This window comes from Plutella xylostella, chromosome 9 (genome assembly GCF_932276165.1).
Source record: "Plutella xylostella chromosome 9, ilPluXylo3.1, whole genome shotgun sequence".
Taxonomy (NCBI): domain Eukaryota; kingdom Metazoa; phylum Arthropoda; class Insecta; order Lepidoptera; family Plutellidae; genus Plutella; species Plutella xylostella.
The window spans coordinates 4551895-4575411 of NC_063989.1; the positions used below are offsets into that span (position 1 = coordinate 4551895).

The following is a 23517-nucleotide window of genomic DNA, read 5'->3' on the forward strand; positions in this document are numbered from 1 at the left end:
AAACGAGTCACCATCTAGTCGCTGTACGTTAACACTCACATGATACTAGGTATCGGCTTTTTAGAATGAGTACAATGCACCTTAATAAATCTAGATGTGCGTGTTTCCTTAAACACTCACAGGCAATGAAAAAGTTCCAGTGCGAAAAACACTCTAATTAATCCTTAAAAAATAAAACTCGGAACCCTCGGCACAACAGTTAGAGTTGCTTACCAATGTGCCATCTTGTCACCATTTATACTACGTCATATGGGAAAATACATATATCTAGAGGTATAGTTCAGCTGTCAGCTCTATGAATAATGGGCACAATTTATACTCAGTGTTCGTCATATTTCATCATTTTGCAGTGTCCTACTGTACGTGACGTATATTGATCGGATAAAAAGGTCATAGCAAAAAAAAAACTCTGTTCCAGTCAAGCTTTTCTCTAGTTAATGGTTACAAAAAATATCGGAGAAATAGGAGACCAGAGTGGTAGATACAGGGAAAAGGGTATCTCTTGATGTAGAAACGTCATACTGCAACTTAACTGTTGAGCGTAATTATTTTATCCTTTGGGTGTTTTAAATTATATTGTATAAATAATATAGAATAATTTTAAACGATTCTATAAAACGTCTTGTTAATCAATTAGATACCTAATTGATTTATGATGGATGGGATTTTTCCACGGATTTTCAAGTTTCGTAGAACAAAGTTGTTCACAATAAAATTACTTCTGCTTGGTCATTTTCACCAAACAATAGCACGTTTAATAGAAATAAAAATTTAAAAGTGTAGTGTAGTTATTTTACCCAGTGTGTGACAAAATCAGGTAATGGATAAATTAATAAACACAAAGGGATGTTTGTTCATATTGATAAGCACCCGCATCCATGATATGGCACACAAAAATGACTGCGCCAAATAATATGCTATTAAAATGGTCATACCGGGTAAAAAAAGATGAGTGAACTACTCGGTGGAGACATAATAATGTGCCTGAATTACTGAGAAAACCACAAACAAATAATGTGGTTTGGCTTTTAAAACATTTATAAAAAAACAACCTAGTATTGAGGTTTCTCTGAAGAGGTGTAATGTAGCAGCTCAGCAGGAGCTGGTCTGGATCACCGGGGAGCGACCCCTGGGCGAATCGACCTGCCTGGCCTCCCCCGAGAGTAGGGGTTGGGTGCTATATTGTAATGTGATACTTACCCTTATGACTAACGTCCCTAGTGCTTAGGGCTGGTACCTACCTAATAACTCTCAATTAATATGTACCGGGAAGCGGTTTTAGACTAGCTCAGCTTGACGCCGGCCTCTGAAGGAGTGCCTGGTCGCCTGGGGGATCTACAATGACCGTGAAGCGGTCCTAACTATCCTGATCTTGATCCTGAGGCCCCTGGAGGGAAATAACCTCGGTAGGTGTACGGGGTGAGAATTAATAATGCCGATTAATTAGTGTAACACAATTCAGGCGGCACTGGACCCGCTTTATTTACAACCAGGTTAACTTATATATCTAGGGTACTTACAGCTTATGTACTTAATATTAACACACTACACAAATGCACAAATACTTATCACGGTTATTGATATTTATATTGGTCGGGCCCTGAAGGGGCCTACGCGGATGTTCCTATCTTAATAAAGGGAAGGAATACAGGGTACAGGAGGTCGGGCGAATACCGGTGGTACGTGTGGACTTGTTCCAGGATTTGTGGAGTGTATTTGTGTTGGTAAGAACGTGTGGCTGAGGGCCGGTGTGTGTTCAGCGATTGTATAGTTCGGTACACGGCCGCTTTCAACTAGGCGACCCAGGCGTCCGTGTATTCCGGGGAACCTCGATCCGCTAGTAGGCGACCCACAGCGTAGGGAGGACGGTGTAGTGAGAATAGTGTGCGTGAATAGATACTTAGATAGATAGAGGTGCAGGGAGGAATCTCGGGAACGGACTGATCATTCGCAGGAGCAGGAGGTGACGAATGGTGGTCGGACGGCGGTCTGACGGCTATTTATAGGCGGGTCGCCCCGCGCCCCTTGTATTCTCCGGAGTCGCCTGTGTGGTGCCCCACCTCGACTCGCGGGCGCTCTTGTGGCTTCGGTATGTGGGTAGGTGCGGTGGATGGTTTGGTAACGGCTCGTTACAGAGGTATTCCTATGTTCTTTTAAAAGGGTTACCTTCCGAAAAATTCTTGCTTTTCCTGACTTTCAATGAAGAATAGGGTACTTATATAGACCCTTTTCGCAATACCGTATAACCTCAGCTTCGGGAAAACGACCCAAATTCTAGGAAAAATAATGGTTTAAATTCAATACTTACCTATGTGTTAACAATTGCGCTATTGTCAATAAACATAATTGATTTGGATGTAATGTCACTCGGAAAAGACTTTTGTAAATGTTAAGGATACCAATGGAAAGGGACAATATAAAAACATACTCATAAATTAATACGAAATGAATTTTCCATTTGGCAAATCTATTTACTAAGCTTCGCTTCGCCTTAAAATGTTTTTCCGTAGGAATTCCGTGATAATAAATAGCCTATGTTCTTTCTCCGGGTTTAGACTATCTGTATACCAAATTTCATTCAAATCCTTTCAGTAGTTTTGGCGTGAAAGAATAACAGACAGACACAGTTACTTTCGCATTTATAATATTAGTAAGGATTGGATACTGGATAGGTAGAACCTTAAATCCATTTTTTAGCTGCATTTTTTATACATCTTTTTAAAGCTGCCTTCTGTCGACAGACATCGGGTGGAAAACTGTGTCTGCCCTCTGCCTCACTGTGGATATTATACCTGGGTACTAAGACGTACTGGGTAGAAGCGTCCGTAGTCGAGCGGGCCTCAGTGATCGTAACTGATCGCTGAGGTTAAGCAACAACTGACACGGTCAGCCATTGGATGGGTGACCAATTTCAAGTGGTGCTTTTCTGGACGCTTCCGTGCTTCGGACGGCACGTTAAGCCGTGGGTCCCGGTTGCTGCTTCGGCAGCAGTCGTTAAGCTAAGTCAGAGGCCTTCGGGCGGCTTGAAAACATCTGACAGTCGGGTTGCCCACTTACCCGACAACTCTCTCAGCACAAGCTTGCTTGTGTTGGGATCCACCGACCCGCAATTGGCCAGCGTGGTGGACTAGGCCTAAACCCTTCCTTCATTGGAAGGAGACCCGTGCCCCAGCAGTGGGGACGTAATGGGTCGTGATGATGATGACTAAGACGAAGAAGACAAAAATTAACATCTTCAAAATCTGGTTCATTTGTTAAATTTCTTAATTGTTTCAGGTTCAAAGGGAAGCTGAAAACCGCTTGTCTTATATCGTGGCCCGATGGGCTACCCGACGTGTCTTATATGGACTTCATGTAAGTGTTATTAAGTTATGATTTACCGCTTCAGTTCCTAATACCAGGCTTCTGTAGCTAATATATAGAACGTAGAACGCACCCTTCCACAGACCTTATAAGAACCTACACATACATATAATATTATTATTATGGTCGATTCATTTATTTTTAGGTTTATTTCCATTTAGATTTTCATAATTATGTTAAAAGGTAGTCCTAAGTAGTACTTTTGTTAATTATCTTTTCAATTACATCACAACCTTCACAATGTTTACAAACACACGAGTATCTTCTTTAATCTTTCTTTTTAGTGCTACTTTCTTGCGTTTTACGTTTTACGACACGCTTACTTTTATTATTGCTTAACTTTATTTTACACTCAGCAAACTGTGTTCATTTTGCGCGTTTCTTTATACTTTAAAATGACATCGTCTTAGTACGTACATTTGCTTATTTAAACAACCGTTGCTTCCCTGCGTTTGTTGTCTGTTTTCATTAGCACAGTCAGAAAGCAAAAAAAGTGACTGCGCAGACAAATGCCAACAGCAGCAGTAGGTTTATGAATGAAGATGCATTTTTACCGCAAAAACCGTCTAATTTTTGGCCACTTTAGTCTCGAATTTATATTTATAAGGGATGGCACTCTGTTTACGTTATAATATCGTCGTAATACAAGTTTAATAGGTCGCGTGCCATATCGCCAATTTTGAATGAGTACAATGCACTTGGGGTGCACATCTAGAATCAAGATGTGCAGTTAGTCTAGAATTAAGAGTATATAGGTTCGTGATATAATTTACTATCTATACTAAAAGGTACTTTAATTCCTTATTTCTAAGTAATTCATTGGCACATGGCAGGATTCGACCCACGGCCACAACGACTCTTATGCCTAGTTAAACCATATACAGGGTGGCCCAAAGAGTGACGTCCAAAGGAAAATGTTTGATTCCTTAGGTCAAGGGGTATGGTCGGGGCGACTTAAAGAAAATTTCTTGCGTTGATGTAGGTTGTGTATTGCTATGGGAGGACGCCATTTTGAAAATAATAATAACAAATGTGTAAAATAATTATTAGAGTTTATTTACTTATTATTAATAAAAAAAATATCTCATAAATCTTACTACTCAGACTAAAACATTTTTCTAAGAATTTACATTCAAAAATGTAACTTAAATTTTTTTTAAAAGTAAATAATTTAATTTTCCCTTTAATTTGATACATTTTCTAACTAAATTAGTCCTTAGTAATGACATAACAGGAATATTTCAACTTTCTGAAACAATTTACTAATTAGGTAATTTCCACCCAGGGACCATTGAAGGCTTTTTTCTGCAAATAATACCCTATTAAGCAATAGTTTATTTTTATTTTTATGTAATTTTGGAACCTTGCGGAGTTTTTAAAATTAATAAGGGACCATGAGAATATCTTTTTCAATTTTTAATTTCAAGTAGAAAATTCAGAGCAGTCTAGCTCGATGATATAATTCGAACTTTCGATAAAAAAATAACTAACTTACATTACAGCTAGGAAGCTGAAACTTTTATGGTTAAAAGAACAACTTAAGAGGATGACACAAAAATAAAAAATGCTTTAAAAAAGTTATCCAAAAAATAATAAAACATAATTAATCCACTGAGGTCGATTTTCGTAGAAAATTTGGAAAAAAAATCATAACTCCTAAACTACTAAAAATTGCTGAACATACATGGGGGTGATTTGGCTACCCCTTGACCTAAGGAATCAAACATTTTCCTTTGGACGTCACTCTTTGGGCCACCCTGTATATTCTGTTAGATCATTAACACCAGATGTGTCAAAAGACTCAAAAGTCAACAACTAATCCCTTGTTAATCTTATATCATAATCTTACACAGTATGGTGAAATTCGGCCTTAGTTAATTAATATTTTGTTCGCAGGTACCAGTCGCTATTCTTCGTAGTGACGTACGCGGTGCCGATGCTGGGCATGTCGTTCTTCTACACGGCCATGGGACGCGTGCTGTGGGGCTCCGGCACCATCGGGGAGCTCACCCAGCGGCAGCTGGACTCCATACGGTCCAAGAGAAAGGTAGAGACTGCAAAAGAGACATGTGTGACAGCGCAGCGCTATCAGCTTGATCTTAACACTCATGGGTGGAAGATAGATGAATCAGTTCATTCATCCTTAATAATAATTTTATTGATACATAGGTATACGTAAACAATCTCTGAAGGTATTTTTTTTATTGTTAACTACATATGAACTGTATAATTGTATATCATTATTATGACAAGACTCTCCCAAAGAGCGCTACCAAACTGTCGTGGGCCTTCATCCAACCATTACCGGCTACCTGTCTATTGTCAAAGGTCCTCGGCCTTTATACTCGTAGGTACACATCAAAAATACCTCAGCACTAATTGTGTAAAAAATTGTTCTGCACGTTTCAGAAATTTTCCTATTTTCTCAACATTAGTAAAGCTTTTTGTGACAAACTTTATTCCCATGTGGGTCACAAGGAACTGCGAATAAAATTATTATGCAGCGACGAATTTTTAGTTTAATGCGCTGTGCAACAGTTTGCCAAATAAACTTTTGTGAAACCGTTTCAGTGTTTTGGTCCGCACCCACAAGATAATTACAAAAGTATAATCCTTTTTTTGACTGTTCGAGAGTTTTGATTTGAAATGTACCTATTAATTTATAGACACGTATATTTAGGTATAGTAATCAGACCACTACTTTAACGACATATTTAGGCCACATAGTATAGAGAATTTTAGGGAGCATTAAGTAGTCAAATGCATTTTATGCTTTTGGTTTCAAACATATTTATTCATTTGCAGGTTGTGAAGATGTTCATCCTAGTGATAGTGATATTCGGCATCTGCTGGCTGCCGTATCACTTGTACTTCATATACACGCACTTCGACCCGTCTATATTGTACAAGAAATACATCCAGCACATATATTTAGGATTCTACTGGCTGGCCATGGCAAACGCTATGGTAAATCCGATAATTTACTACTGGATGAATGCCAAGTAAGTAATTTTGCTGTTTCTCTTTTGTTTTTTGTTAACAAGGTTGTTCATATGAGGAAACATCATTATCGTAATATATGACTGCGCGAGATTTTATATTATACACTTGTTCAAGATGAGAACAAAATAAAAGATTTGGCCAACCCTTCTTGTGGTATATTATGTACTATTCCATACAAATATTCAATTTTCTAATTGTACAATTTTGTAATTGTATTATTGGCTTATACCCAGCAGTGGGCAGATACGGGCTGATAATGATGATGATGATGATGATTACAATTGTTGTCGAAGGTCCATGATTCGAGCCTTGGCAGGGCCTAACATTTGTTTCATAACAGTTTTAATATTTACCCTCGGGTCTAGGCAAGTTTAAATAAAAGTATAAACGAAACGAGAGTATATACATCGAAATTATATACAGTTCCCCAAAATTGATAATGCACATAGAAATCTTCGTCATCGTTCGGCAACGGTCGTATTCCCGAGCGTTAGAAAACTATTATGCATTTAGAGTGGTTAAGTGCATTTTCTTCATGAAATTTTAGTAGAATTATGTAATTGGTGCTAAAAGAGATAATTGATTTATCAGTAACGAAATTTGATTCGATAATTCATAATATTCCATAATATTAAAATTTACTTCGAAAATGTTACAGTAGGTACTTTTCAAGTGTCTTACTGAAGCTGATGTAAAGATGGATGCAAGAAGGTTTGAATAACACAAGGTTTATATTATAAGGAGAAATGGATTTCAAACACAGGTTTATATTAAAATTTTTAAATCTCAGTTCAAAAGTATTTACAGCACTGATTATTTCACATTAATAAAAATGTTTACATTAAAATCTCAGTTCAAAAGTATTTACAGCGCTGATCATTCACAATAATATTACAATTACAAACTTGGTCTTTTGGGTGTGGCTTTATTGGCAAAGTGAAGTCTATCAATGTGACGTATATTTTATTCTTAAATGTGCCTCATAATATGGCATCGTCAAAAATAATTAAAGTTGAAATTAAATTCACATTTGAAAAAAATAACAAGAACGATGTGAAATTGCAGCTCTTTATAATTCCACAAAAGTAATATTGATCTTGACCTTGAGACCCTTGACTGATCGGTGACAGCCACCGACCGCCCAAATTGTTTTCGATTATGTGTCACATGATATTGACTACTATTTCTTTCGAACAAGGATCAAAATGCAAGTGCTTTGTTTAAGAAATGATTTGGGTGTTTCCGGGAATACGACAGTTTGCGAAGATTTGTATGCGCATTATTAATATGGGAGAACTGTACGTACGTACGTATATACTTCAAAGTACCAATATATACAACACGTCCTAAGGGCAGAATGAATCTTTACTTGTTCAGGCTTCAGTGCTCGTAAACTCTTGAGCGTAAATAAAGTTCTAAAAACAAGGCACTCATTTTGTTTTCGAAACTTTCTGAAGAAAAGTCCAAACAAAAACATTGAAGCTTCCTGTAGAATTCGTTTATCGTTAACTTTATCCGCAAAACTCAATGTAGAACTGTATTGGTTTTAAATTTACATAAGATCGGTAACGTAAGTAGAAAATAAAAGAACAATAAAATGTATGTGTGACTAGTTAGCTATTTTTTATCACCCCTTTGGTACACCTTGATATTAATTGTACCTATTAATAAAACTCTTATAAAACCAGTGGGTACCTATCAAGTACAAGGAAGTGTTTTACTTACTTTTTATTCTTCAAAGAATGAAACTCGACTCGTTACTCTTTGCCATCGAGAAAAATAATACACCAAAGAAACTGGGCTGGGGAATACTTACTACTGAAACAATAGTACAGAGTACTAAAGAGGTTTAAGGGTGACTTGCACCAAACATTTTAACTAAATTGAAATTAATGCTCGTTTCGTTTTTTTTTTTGTGGAAGTTACCCTAGTTTTATGAATATTATATTACCTATGTGCTTATTTCAAATTATTTTAATATATATAGTTCTATAAAAAGTATTTTTATTTAGCCAGTGCCTACCAAAATAAGCACGTTCCTTCTATTTGATAGAATATAGAACTTTGAAACAATCAAATGTACAGATTAAATAATAATTTGTATAATAAAACAAAAAAAAAGCCATTTGGGATTTTTTTCATCTCTTTATTTGAAATCAAAGCGAGACCACAGTGCATTACCGTTTGGAGCCCGAAGTGCCACTCCTGGGAAATTACCTGCGACCACTAGTATTTTATTTCGGAAAAGTCCCGTCAAATAAGCCATTATAAACTTTAAAACCTTTCACCAAGGCTTCCGGGGACTTCTTCAGTGTAGACTTTCATTTCAGTATCCATTGGACCCATTGTGTGGATCGAAAAGTGGTATTGATCTCGTTTGTGTTCGTACGGAAATGAAATCCTTTTCGTTGGTATACAATGGCTTGCGGGAGCCGAACAAAGTTTACTTACACTTTTTAATGAAGTCTTAAGTAATAAGAAAGTTTACGAGACTTTTACCAGCTGCGCGGAACTCCATTTCTTCTGTGTAGAGGTTGGAAAAATCTGATTTAAAGAAATCAATTTGGGTTGTGTTTTATTAAGGTGAATAGAAGTTTACAGTTGTTTTTTTATTGAAATCGAAATTGAAAGGGTACATAAGTACCTATACCTATGATTATGTAGAAAAAAAACCCTAACATGCGTTATTAGTTCATAGTAAGTAAATTGTTCGTTCTCTTACTCTTTGCAAACTGCTCGCGTGAATATTTATTTAATTCATAGCTTAAAATAATGTTAGCATAGCAAACTTTGGTTAGTGTTTATTCGGATGTGGATTCACATAATCTGTTGCAAATAGTTTTACAGGACTGAAGCGCCGCAGCCGTGAGCGTTTTCAGCCGCGCATTTATTTGTAAAGAGAGCTCAGCATTGCGCCACAGTTTTTATTCCCTACCTAGAATTCTGCATTTAGTATTTTTTACGGTTCCGTTAGATTTGTTAAGTGCATTAAAACCCTCTGGCGGATTTTCTATAACTTTAGCTAAAAATGGCAACGGTAAATAGATGCTGTTTAAACAGTTGAATGTTACACCACCCACCAATATCTAATTCTATTTGTTAGGTATACAGATTGTTGCAAAAAGGTTAAAAACCAAAAACGATTTAAATACTCATTTTAAACATTTTCTGTTTTTGTTGGCGAATTACCAATGTTCGTAAAACAAAAAAAAAATCAGGATGTCTCTCTGAGTTAAACCATTTTTGAAACTTCCTGTATAGAATACCTAAAGTATAAGGGGTTAAATTAAACCAGTCTAACCAGCTATCTATCTAAAGGTGTCGGTTCAGCGGACCTGAGAGAGGCCCCACAGGTCATCCATCAGAGGTCTCTTTCTGAAAACTTGAAAACTTCGTAGCTGTACCTACCTATCGCGTGGGCACTTATTGTTATTCCATAACGCACGCACCAAACATTCAAATTGTTTTGTTTTATCTAAAGTAAAGCAGACTCTCTAATGTGGGTATCGGACAGCTGATATATCTACACAGACACATAGATTAATAGACCAATCAGCATGGCACCCAACATCAGTAACCACTGCACCATTCGTATCTGCCTTAGCCTTCGAACCCGGAACTTGGGCAAATCACTCAGTTACTAACTACTACATCATTCGTCGTATATAATGCTTATATATTAATATACAGAGTGTTGCAAGAATGGTAAACTAAGCCGAAACCTATGTGTGCAGCATGAATATTTTTTTCGCGAATATTGATATTCTGATATCACATCTGGGCTTAGATATAACATGCTGCGCACACGTAAGTTTCGGCTTAGTATGTATACCGTTTTGCAACACCCTGTATAACTGTGTATATCCCGCAGGCTCCAACCACTACACCATTCGTCGTCACATTATCCCATACTCGTCGCCAATATAGTATCTAGCTATGCTAGCTAAGCTAGCTAAGCTAGCTAAGCTAGCTAAGCTAGCTAAGCTAGGCAGAGCCTGTGTTATGGGTATCGGACAGCTGATATAGATACATATTAAATATAAATATCAACACCCAAGACCCGACTAAAAATATCTGTCTTTAAACAAATATCTGCCTCAGCCGGGAATCGAACCCGGGACCTTCGGCATAGCAGTCAGGGCCACTAACCACTACGCCATCCGACCGTCTAATATATATTATATTTATGTATCTCCCCAGGTTCCGCACCTACTTCCGTACGGCGATGTGCGGCTGGCGGCTGGCGCTGCGCCGCCGGAAGCCGGCCCCGCCCGACTCGCCGCCGGATTGCGCCTCGCAGTCCGGCAGCCGATCCCGATCAGGTTTTTACTCGTTAACGTAATTACACTCAAATTGATATCTATGCTATCATTTTGTGGTTACATAGCATTGATAGAACGCTAGTTAGTTTGAAGAATGTAACTAGGTATAGGTACTCTATTTTCTTTACAGACGATTTCTGATTATGTCTCTTGCACATTTTCGATATTGAGACGATTTTTACTCGTTAACGTAATTACACTCAAATTGATATCTATGTTATCATTTTATGGTTACATATAGCATTGATAGACGCTAGTTAGTTTGAAGAATGTAACTAGGTATAGGTACTCTATTTTTTTAACAGACGATTCCTGATTATGCCTCTGGCACATTTCCGATATTGAGAGAGTCAGATGGGTCATTGTTAAGACCCATAGCAAAGCAGTAAAAAGTTGCGATACTCGTCTGTTAAAAAAATATAGTTTAGTATAAAAAGAGTCTCATAAAGATAACTTTGCAACCGAAACAAGAGTTTATTAGGGAAACAATTTTTTATTATAACTCTTTTTATTTATTTACCTGGGCTACCAGAGAAAATGATTTGTTCGGGATACAATACATAATGGTCACCTTAAAACTGCAACTAACGTCGAAATCAGAACGATTGAACGAGTTATCAATATGTCTTCGGAAAATTACAAAACAGCGAGCGTTTGTAAACTGACAACGCCGTACGAGTATGTAAACGGCGAGATCATAAAAAATGCCTGCGACATATACAAGACTAGCTGTTCCCGCGCGCTTCGCTTCGCCTTAAAAAGTTTTCCCGTGGGAATTCCGGGATAAAAAGTAGCCTATGTTCTTTTCCAGGGTCTAGACCGTATGTATACCAAATTTCATTCAAATCCGTTCAGTACTTTTGGCGTGAAAGAGTAACAGACAGACAGACAGACAGACACAGTTACTTTCGCATTTATAATATTAGTTAGGATTAGGATTAGGATTAGGATTTGAGTAAATAATGAAAAAAATATTATAATGTCGATGTTATATGACCTGTACTCACATACGGTATTACTCGATGTAGCTGAACTGTCGAGTAAAACCTGTAAAACCCATGGCATAATTGGTTACTTTCATTTAATTCACAGTTCGATGGAAAATTCCATCGAGCTTTGTCCACACGTAGATTTTTACTAGACTTCGAGTAAAACTATCGAGTAATAACGATAGTGAGTACTTGCCATTACACTTTGCAGTTAAGTTACAAACAGTTATCATAAGTTAGTGATCGAAATCAAACAGCATAAATAATATGCTATGAATATTTCTTGTTAAAAGTTACCTACTTAAAACAAAAGACTTACACAAAAACTTTAAAGAAAAGTCTATACAATACTTACTGCTTAAATTCAACTGTTAATTTATTATTAGATATACTTAGCGTATTTTTGATTCATTTAACAATAGAATTCCACACAAAAGAGCAATACATGCTCTAAAGCGTATACAGGATCTAATCTTTTAATACAAAGCTAATGTGCAAATAAATCCGTTTTCATTTGGCAAGTGTCACAAAGGGATCAAGTAACAGACCTCATGTAGGATTTATCGTTTGGAAATAGAATAAAATGAATTCCACATTCGAAACTAAACCCTTAATCGCGGGCCCACTCCCACCAATTTTCTAATCCTGCGATTTTCATTTAAAAATAAAACGATTTTATTTTTGTAAGTGCTGGTGCTGTGAACGATTTGTTTGAATATTTTATTTTCTTTACACGCGCTGCGTTTCAATCTCTCCCCGTGGAGATATAATAGTGAGTTCCAACAATTTACCTCCCGCACTTCGGGGGAAATATGACTCTGAAGTACTTGTAGCGCCGCTCACGAGCTTTGCGGCACCAATTTATTTTGGAAAAAAGTACCGGGTAACGGAACAGATCTAAATAATATCCAGCGGAAAGATTCATATTTTTAGTTGCACTAGATTACGATTTTTATTTGATAGACAGGTCTTTAGTAAATAAGGTCCAGATACAAGGCTTTTCAAATCTTATTTTCTTGTAACTATTTGTAGTTTTTATGTTTGATACGAGTATTATGAATTTTCATATTATAATGATATATACGAGTAGGTAGTTAGTGATGAATAAAATAATATTGACGAAAGCAAAGACATGTCAAGATCCATTGTAAGTATTTTAAAAGTATAATAATGTTATATGTGATAACATCGGTACTTAAAATACCGTCTTCATAAAATACTGTGGCTCAAAAAGGTTATTCCTAGCGGTTTTATGAGAGCTTTTAAAATAAATAAAATGTAACTGGAACCTTCATGAAAAATTCAAGCTCTGTAACAGCCTGTTACTCTTCAGATATTTAAGTTGTACCGTAGATACCCATTAGAATTTTGAGATGCCATATTTATTTTAGGAGAGTTCTTTAGCCACTAACGGACAGTTTATTTCGTATAGTTACTACTCATAATTATTATTTCCTCAGATAATGCTTTTAGTCTACCTAAAACCCCCCTAAGCAACCGCTATCATCTATCAATACTAACATTTCCATCCCCAAACATTTCCGCCTTCTCTCTAAACTCACGTTCACCCGTCGCAATTAACCCCGGAACTGTCCAGCAGGATACGACTTTACCGCTATCGAGAAACCCAGAAACTCAAGAGGAAATGCAGCGAGCGGGTGGCCTCGATCGTCGTGTCGGGTGCAGGGGAGCCTCAGCAATATGCCGAGACCGTCTTCGCTTGCTAGCTGCCCCCGGTGCCCCCACAGTTGCTACGACGGTGAGAGAAATATTGCTATCTCTTTCTTTCAGGGTATCAAATTCATAAACCGTATATATTAAATTTACAGTAAGGTGCATGAAGTTTGGCACGGCCGAGCCACTGTCAGCCATGACACTTCATACAAAAATGCATGGCCCGGTCGAGACACGGTGTAGCGTGAATTATGCTTAAAATTTACTTTGAAATACACGAGGTTTGACTTTTTATTTCGCCACGCGTCAGTCAAAAAGTCGAAATTCGTAGATCACAACGTAAATTTTAAACTTACATATTTTAAAGTGTCAAAAGTCTCTATGAAATTGGGGGTGCGGCTTTTGCATAAAAATGCTGAGGTAGAAGTCAGTGGCTAGCGATGCGCGATTATAAATGATACTACATAAATTATTCGATTATCAAAATCATCCGATTATTCGATTATCATTTTAGAGTATTACTAATCATTTACCACTACTTTTGTATCGCTACTTCTTCGTCGCTACTTTTTCATTTACTACTTATTCATCGCTATTTTTGCATTTACTACTTATTCATTTACTACTTTTGCATTTACTACATATTTGTTGCTACATTTTCATTTTCATTTACGTAGATAAATACCAATACTCACTAAAAGTGACTAATTATAAAATAATGAGTAAAACAATAAAGTATTCGGTATGTATAAAAATTTATTATGTCCAAATTCAAATTCAAATTCAAATGGTTTAATCGACGTAAAATTTTACAATTATTTGTCGATAGTCATCTACCACCATTTCACAAAGGCCCCGTCATTGAGAAGGAAAGAAATGGCGAAAGAAACTCCTCGAGCATCTTTTCAACTTTTTCCTTATAATCTATTACAATTTTTACTTATATCTAGTACCTACAATTTTACTTAAGTACCTATATCCATTTCATTTTTTCAATAGCCTTAGCTGAGGTGGACAAGACCACGCGTTTTTGTCGTTTAAATAATCATTTATACTATAGTAAGCTTTACTACATAATGTAGCTTTAACATAATTCTTAAATTTTTGCTCAGTAAGGTTTATTGCTTCATTTGATAATTTATTATAAAAGCGTATACAGTTCCCCATGAATGATGTGTTTGTTTTCGAAAGTCTGAGTGTGGGGAAAAGCAACTTATTTTTGTTTCTGGTCTCAATACCGTGAGTGGCTCCTACTTTACTAAATGAATTTAAGTTTTTACGAACATACATAATATTTTCATAGATATATTGGCATGGAACAGTTAGTATACCTATTTCCTTAAACGTATCTCTTAATGAAATTCTAGACCCTAATACATATATGGCTCGAATTGCTCGTTTTTGCAGAACAAAGATTTGATTAATGTCAGCCGCTCGTCCCCACAATAGAATTCCGTAAGACATAACACTATGAAAATAACTAAAATACACAAGCCTGGCTGTATCTACATCTGTTAACTGTCTAATGGTTCTAACCGCATAAGCTGCAGAACTCAATCTACCGGCTATCCTCTCAATATGGGGTCCCCATTGCAACTTTGAGTCAATTGTAATACCTAGGAATACCGTTTCATTTACTAACTCTAGCTTATCGTTATTCAATGTCAAATATGTCTCTACTTGTCTTACATTAGGCAAAGTGAATTTAATACATTTTGTTTTCTTGGAGTTAAGAGCTAAATTATTTACAGTGAACCAATTAGCAACTATGGAAAGAGTACTGTTTGCATTGTCAAAATTGACTTCTTGTCGCTTCAACTTAAATATAAGTGAAGTATCATCAGCAAACAGTACTATCTCACATAATTTATCTACCAAAAACGGTAAATCGTTAACATATACAAGAAACAAGAATGGTCCTAAAATCGAGCCTTGGGGAACACCCATACTGACAGGACAGCCAGCCGAACGCACTCCATTTATGTCAACTAGTTGAGTTCTGTTGCTCAAGTATGATTCCAATAATGTAAGAGCTTTGCCAGTTAGCCCATAATATTTAAGTTTCATAAGTAGAGTGGCATGATCCACACAATCAAATGCTTTCGATAGATCGCAAAATACACCCACAGCATCAAGACGTTCCTCCCAAGCACTAAATATGTGTTTGACCAACGCGACACCAGCGTCAGTTGTAGATCGACCTTTGGTGAAACCGAACTGTTGGTTATGGAGAAGGCCGTGAATACTAAAGTGCGAAAGCATTTGATGCAGCATAATTTTTTCAAATATTTTACTCAGTACTGGCAAAACTGATACAGGCCTAAAATTATTGGGATCATTTTTCTCACCAGATTTAAAAAGCGGTATTAGTTTACTAAGTTTCATCAAATCGGGGAATACACCGACCTCAATGCATCTGTTAAAAAGATTAGCCAAGTGGGGTGCTAGGATATCAATAACATGACTAATAACTTTAACGGACATGCCCCATAAATCTTCTGTCATTTTTAAATTTAATTATTTATAAGTGGTAATTATGGTCTGTGTATTTATACCATGAAATTGAAAGTCGAGATCGCAAGGCGGTGCATTCCCTCTTAGCAAACGTTCAGCTTCAGCGCAAGATGAATCAAGGTTCTCAGTTGTAGCTATCGGTATACTACGGAAAAAATCTTCAAAGACGGAAGCCACTTCTTCACTAGATGAAACAATTTTATCATTAATTTTAAGTTCAAAATTTAAATCACGTGGTTTATTCTTCCCGGTTTCAGTATTAATGATATTCCATACGGTTTTAATCTTGTTATTAGAGTTTTTAATCTTTCTATTTATATAATCTGATTTAGCTTGGTGGCAAACGGCTTTGAATATCTTTGTATATTTCTTTACATAATCTCTAAAGTTATCGTCATGAGTAAATGTACGCTGTTCATAGAGATCATATAATTTACGTCTGCTCTTATAAATTCCCGATGTTGCCCAGTCATTAAGACTTAGTTTACAATTAACATCTACTTCTTTCTTAGTGAACACGTTTTCAAATTCTTGAGACAAACCTTGAAATATTTCCTTAAAGGCATCATTGGGATTTCTTTCAGAGCTTCTACAGTAGCCAAGTTTACTGTTCAATCGAGATTTAAACTTATCAATTCTGTATGATGTTACTGGTCTGAACTTGAAAGTGGCTGACTTACGTTCAAAAGTACAAGGAAACGTAATAATTTGCCCACTGTGGTCGGATGGTAAACAATTGATTACAGAATGATTAGTAAAATCACAATTACAGTAAATATTGTCAATACAAGTGGCTGAGGTGGGAGTAATTCCGGTAGGTTCCAGGAAGACATTACTTAAATTATATGACTTGAACAAATTAATTATACAACATTTCATAGAAGTCTCAACTAATAAATCAATATTAAAATCTCCCACCACGACCACCTGTTTTGAGCTCTTAGATAAGATGGTAAGACTATCCTCCATCACTTTCTCAAATACTTTATAGTCAGAAGAGGGGGGCCTGTACACGCTTAAAATTATATACTTGTCCATCTCAACACAAGCTAGTTCAGCTATTCTTTCGACCGATAATTTTACAATATCTTTCCTATCCTTACATTTTAAATTTTTCTTTACAAATATTAATGATCCTCCTTTGTCTAACGATTTCCTATTAAATGAGCTAATAACATTGTAATTTTTTACATTAAAATTCATGTCATCATTTTTAAGGTGATGCTCAGTAATACAAATTATGTCTATGTCGTATTGTTCTAAAAATAACTCTAGCATTAGAAGTTTGCGAGAAAGCCCCTGAATGTTCTGGTGTACAACTCTCAGTTGCTCATCTCTTGTCGTGCATGGCAGTTTAAATTTACATTAGTATTACTACTAACTATCGTATCAGTTGGTCCTACTTCTGTTATACTACTTATAACAGGGTCATAAATATTGTAAGCTAACAATTTAGCTATCTGTCGCTTATAAAACTTAGGTACAAATAATGTACTCTTGGTCAAAATAAAATTGTGAATAAATTTATTTGTATCGAAATACATCATCTGTTCCCTATGACCAAATGTCATGTTAAATATCAACATATTTAACTCATGTATCTGAGTGTTCTGCTTATGAGACCGTGAAGCGGAATAGGGAAAGGCACAGATTATCGTTTTCTTGATTTCCATGGTAGAAAGGGCGTCATAGCATCTTATTAAGTCATTTTCTGTCACATCTAAGCTGTTTCCAATTAACAATACTAATGTAGTGTTTGCACTGTATTGTCCTGACAAAATTCTATCTACAATTTGGTTATAAGAAGCCCCTGGCATACATATATTAATGACTTTTTGTTTAAGATAGTCATTTAACATGTGACCCATTTTGCTACCTAGCTTATCTGAGAAGACAATTGTCTCATAAGGAGCTTCTCGAAGCAGGCAGCGAAAAATAATACTTAACAAACCAAAATACACTCTATGTAGAACAAACATCCCTTAGGCACTTACTTACACACGTATTACTTGGTTAATAATGGTTTAAAACCCTAGTTATTCGATATTCCCACCCCTAGTAGTGTCCGTTAGACACCCGTCTTAGCGGCGCCCTGCCCCCGTATTTTGTAACTTTTTGAGAGTTAGCAACCGGTGATAATTGGTATCAACTTAGAGACTTATTAACCGAAAACACCAAAAATCTTAGTGAAAGAAATATGCAAGAAGCCTAACAATATATCCTTACATTCAACATAAACATTTGTGAAATCAGATAAGTCAGTAAAAAGTTATTAATTACTAATGCTCTAAGTTGTCAGCCATTTTATACCAACCAACCCCACTCGGAGTTACATAATACGGGGGCTGGTAGATGGCACCATAGCTGACCGTCGCGTCGTCGCCGGCGCGTCTGCGTTCATTACATTGTTGCAAATAATCGATAATCGAAAAGTAGTGGTACTCATTCACCGCTACTTTTGCATTTACGAATTACGAATACAAGAAGCGGTCAAGTGCGAATCGATAATAGAAGTAGTGGTGCTTATTCGATTATTGTAATAAGTATATCGCTACTTTGATATTCGATTATGGAGAGTAGCGGTAGTGGTGTATTCGATTATTGATATAAGTGATAATCGCGCATCGCTATCAGTGGCGTGATGAAGTCAGTGGGACATTACTACCAGAGCGAGCCAACTTAAATTTACTACTGCACTGTTCGTAGTAGTGCACTGTGATTTTATTGCCTAAGTAACTTGAAGTTAAGTCGCTGAGTAAGTACATGACATTTAGGTAGATTTACTCAAATGAGAAACGGGACCTGTGTCTTCTAGCGCCAAATTCAGTTTACTGTGGAAATTATATTAATATCGAATAAAGTTCAATTCCGAGTTACTATGTACTGTTACGAGTACCTATGTATATTCCCCAGTCGATCAATAATTTACTCATATTATTGAGTTGAGCAATACACCTACCCTATCGAGCAATAGCTAACTTTACATAAATCCATACACAGCAAATATGTGTACTATTCGAACAAAAAAACTAGTTCCCGTTAAAAGTTGGAGATGAAACATATTTTCATTCTGTCAGCGACAGAATTTTTCTACGGGAAAGTTGCACGGGTTAGCTTATAGCATTCATAGTATGCGGCTCATATAAATTCCGCAGGAGATATGGCTCCATCGGTAGACGTATGCTAATGTATGACTTATGTACTACATGCTTGCCAGCACTTGGAAGTAATTTATCTTCATTCGGAAGATACATAACATTCAGATTAATACATTTGCGTCACCCAAGTTGATTAGTAGAGCCATCACTGAAGTCATTCGCAACATCGGGAACAACGTGTAAGTAAATACGGGATTCTATGAGTGCAGACAAAGAGTAAATAATTACTTCCGTGAAGCACTCAAAATATTATAATCCAGGATCAGTATTTTGAGTCATCCCATGATTAACAGAAATATTGTAGAGCATTCTGAATTCCAATATTTAAATACTTCAATGAAATGAATATAAAACAATGCCTGAATAAACAGGAGAGCTTTGATCGGCTTTCCATAAAATAAAGTATTTATTTTTAATTACTCACACAGGTGCAACGTTCTCCAGAGAATATTTGCGACCTGCATGGGAAGTGCGAGTTTTTACTCTGTTCGAGTAGTGGAGAGTAAACGCGAATTTGTATGACGCGGGAGAGTCGCCACCTAGCGGTACACGCGCTGCACTAGCTCCGCGCCTTACAACTTGTAGTTGATTTGCACTGCTCGATCGGTTAAGAAAACCTACACCTGGCCCTCTGTTATTCTCTCTCACGCAGCTAATGAAAACCAAAATAAATATTAGGTAGATACCAAAATAAATATTAGGTAGGTACCAGAATAAATATTAGGTAGGTACCAAAATAAATATTAGGTAATATTAAATATTTGTAAATATAACTAAGTACTTACATCATTTATATTTGAGACAACTGTTCTAGAATTTACCGCAGTTGTTCTGGCTAGGGCAGGTCCATATAGGAACATTGAGCCTTTGTCTACTCTGTACACAACAGAACAGAACAAAATCTCAAAGTGTAACGTGTAACAAAACAAATTTCTCCTTTCACAAGTTACCATTGTAGGCTCAACACACAATTCAGCATAGGTATAGGCACATACTAGATTCCGCCAAGCCTAACTTTGCAACGGGCAAAATATGGGATATTGATGTCGATTCTGAAGGCACCAATTAAAATTAAAGTCTTGTCAAAACCTTAACTGTGCTACCACAAAAAACATTAAACACTGTTTAACGAGTGTTTAAAACGAAATTTTACGGATTTTATAGGCGTTTGACAGCTCTAAATATCTGCTAAACACTGTCTAAGCTTTTATAGTAAGGCCCTAATTCTCTAAATTCATCATTTTTATTCTATAACTTAGCTTAGACTTAAATTAATTTTCAAATTTTCATAATATGCTTTTAGACCAAAAATAAAATTACGAGCTTTGTCACTCACTCCCCCTAGATACAAAACGAGCCTCGGTTTATTTCCACTTAAACTGTTACCCAAGGTCTGATTAAGTATGTACATTAATCTATGTGAGAACGGGGAACAACGGCCGGTCATTTTCCGGTGAGCACACTAACTAAGCTAAGTCTACAATTACGTTGGTAAATTAGTAGCCTCCATGTTCCTGGCTTGTGGAGCCAAAATTTGAGCAACTCATAAAGAAAATTGCACCCTGCGTTGTGTGTTTGTTAGGTGATTTGATTCACAGTAGACCCCCAGGCGGGCAGTTGTATCAACACCGCATTTTAAACGGCATGCAGAAAATAGGGTTATGTGTTTCACAAGTATGCACGTAAAGTCTTAGGATGTCCCCTCAAAAATATGGTTTATACTGATATGGAACATGAAATATAATTCGGTAAAACTATTCGGTTCGGTTGTCCAAAACTATTTCAATACCTTCTTAAAGCTTATGATTATAATTTTATCAGACTTTGATTGATGCTCTCAGAAAAAGGACCAGGGGGTCACTCTATATTATTATAACGAAAAACGTTTCGGAGGGCTGCGCGAGCCACGACTCTACCTCGATGATAGCTCTCGTTCGTAAACTTTTAATCAAGCTAGAGTAATCCTTCTTGTATCTGTACAAAATCGATTTTGCGCTGTCTTTTTATTATTTTCACTCCGTCATCGTGACCGGCCATCTAGCTGTACTGTTTATAAAATTAAAATGTACCTACTTCAGCGTTAAATATTGTGATAAGCAAACCTTTTCCAGTAACCATGCTGATATATTATTACTTTTTAAAGCTTGTACCTACCTATTACGTATTTTACTGTAGCTTGACGAACACTAAGTTTTCGAGCGGTGCTAGTTTAGATGGTGACATGATATTTCTCGATCGTTTTCGTAGTCACTATATCTCACAAATTACCTACATCATTTTAAATAATTGGTTTAAAACTATAATTATAATTAATTATGGTTTTATTAACGTTTTTCTGTTTGTTTCAGCGTACATTCATGGTCGGAAGGCGTAAGTGATCGACATTAATGTGATTGTGAATAAAAATTTTACAAAAGTGAAAATTGTGCATGTGTAAAACAGGGTTTTATTTTATCGAAGTGAAGTAAACGAACAGTGTTCACTATGAAAATGACATGAAATTTTAACTATATTAGTACTAATTAAGTACCAATAGTACTTCTATGGGTAAAATGATAAGAGAAGAACATTTCACTTGTACATATTAATGTTTTTATACCTGTAGAACTGCTTTGTTTTCAAATCGGTAAGAATATAATATGATAAAAATGTTAGTACCTAAGTACCTAGATAGTCATTAATACTGGTCATAAAATGACTGCGCTTTTGGAGATTATATTTTGAATAGGTAATTATGTAATAGCTCGTATCAAAATAATATTACTATCTAAAACTTTAATAAGTTTTAAAACGCTTTATTATACTTATACTTATTTAGGTACATAATTATTATATTATTTGTGTATAATATATTGTATAGCAAGTTTCCTATTTACTTTTCAACACTTGTTATTCTATGATTTGAACACATTGAAATATCCAGTCCAGTCCGGAGTAGTGGACTAGGCCCAAAACCCTTCCTTCACTGGAACTTCACATTCCGTGCTCCAGCAGTGGGGACGTGATGGGTTGTGAATCACATTTTTTATCACAACTTGTGATAACAAAAATGGTAAATTGAGTGCTTCACAAATAACTATAGTACCAATCCGAATATTAACCGGCCGATTAAAGATGATTCGCTGAATTAATTCATAAATTTTATACTTCAACGAAATATTTAATATTTGGTATTCGAACGATTTTCCTAAAACACGCTTCATAATTTTATACTTCGGGGAATACATTTTAGGGATATTTCAAGTATTGTATGAGTATCCCCATTCAACATACTATTTTTATTTTGGGATGAAGCCACTCATTTTTTACTGTACATTGTGATATGTCTTGATTACTCATGATTTTTATAGTTTTGGATTATTTTACTTTTACTTTACTTCATGGTAGTTACATGAAATTTATTTAAGTGTGCAATACTTAAATTATTTTATTAGGTATGTTTTATGATTGTTGTAAAATACGAAATGAAAATGCTGTGATAAAGGCTCATTATTAATTGTGCATTGGAAGATATACATATATATTTTCTTACTCCAAGTAGGTAGACATTAGTGTGTACGAGATTGTTGAAACATTCAAAATATATACTTAGGTACTTACTGAATAATTATGTATCTATTTTAGATAGAATGTAAGTAGTTGTTGTGTTCAAATTGTTTAAATTTGGAGTGTCTATTAAGTATAGATATTTCGTAGACAAATTAGGTACTTGTAAATATGAAAGAAAACAAATTGTATAAAACATATTTTTCTCACATAAATGTGTAAATAATTAATTGTTATAAAATTTACGGGTTTATTATACCTATGTTTTGCGTGATGTTAACAAACATAACAGTACTACATGTTTGTCACCGTGGTGGTGAGAGAATGAGACAGTCAGATCAGTCGTCAGCTTAGACAAGTGTTAGTCACTAACTGTACTACCACAAAAAACTTTAAACATTGTTTAGCATGGGTTTAAAACTAAATTTGACATATTTTGTAGGCGTTTGACAGCGCTAAACATCTGTTAAATAATAAATTTTATATCCATTGAATGCTCAAAATATCGTTGTAATCATTGTATTTTCATCGAATTTATATTTATAAAATAGATTATTTTTAATCTTTAACATCTCATCTCCCCCTGACGTAGTCATAAAAGACTTCCATCACAAATTCAAATTCGAAAACTTGTTTATTTTAAAAACTTTACTACTTATAATAAGTTTGTCGTTCACGAACTAACAAAGTTTCAGAACATAAATCTCAGTGGCTTGACGACGTCGTCGATAACTACATTTTATGAAGCCGATGAGAACAACCACCATTTCATATACATGGCACAACATCATACGAATTTACATATTTTTCAATACGTTTAGCCGTGTCCGTAGCTCGAAAATTTAACTTCCAGCAGATGTGTTATGTAGTATTATATTCATATTATATTGCATAAATCACAAATAATTATCGTTGTTGGGAAAGATGGGTCCTATGTCCAGCAGTTGA

The 23517-nt window shown here is 35.8% G+C and overlaps 1 protein-coding gene across 3 annotated transcripts in view; it reads left to right on the forward strand.

Annotated features, from left to right (window-relative positions):
* Nucleotides 1-22075, forward strand: part of LOC105391060 (tachykinin-like peptides receptor 86C) — a 62437-nt gene extending 40362 nt beyond the window's left edge. Inside the window, exons 7-12 of one of the 3 annotated variants that reach the window (XM_038109441.2) lie at nucleotides 3277-3354; nucleotides 5260-5410; nucleotides 6169-6365; nucleotides 10567-10688; nucleotides 13275-13436; nucleotides 21372-22075. In XM_038109441.2, coding sequence (XP_037965369.2) covers nucleotides 3277-3354; nucleotides 5260-5410; nucleotides 6169-6365; nucleotides 10567-10688; nucleotides 13275-13436; nucleotides 21372-21397 — 736 coding nt within the window. In that variant the 3' untranslated portion in view covers nucleotides 21398-22075. Of the gene's footprint in view, nucleotides 1-3276; nucleotides 3355-5259; nucleotides 5411-6168; nucleotides 6366-10566; nucleotides 10705-13274; nucleotides 13437-21371 lie in introns of all 3 variants that reach the window. The other 2 variants (XM_038109456.2, XM_038109447.2) reach the window with 2 other exon arrangements.
* The last annotated feature ends 1442 nt before the right edge of the window (nucleotides 22076-23517 follow it).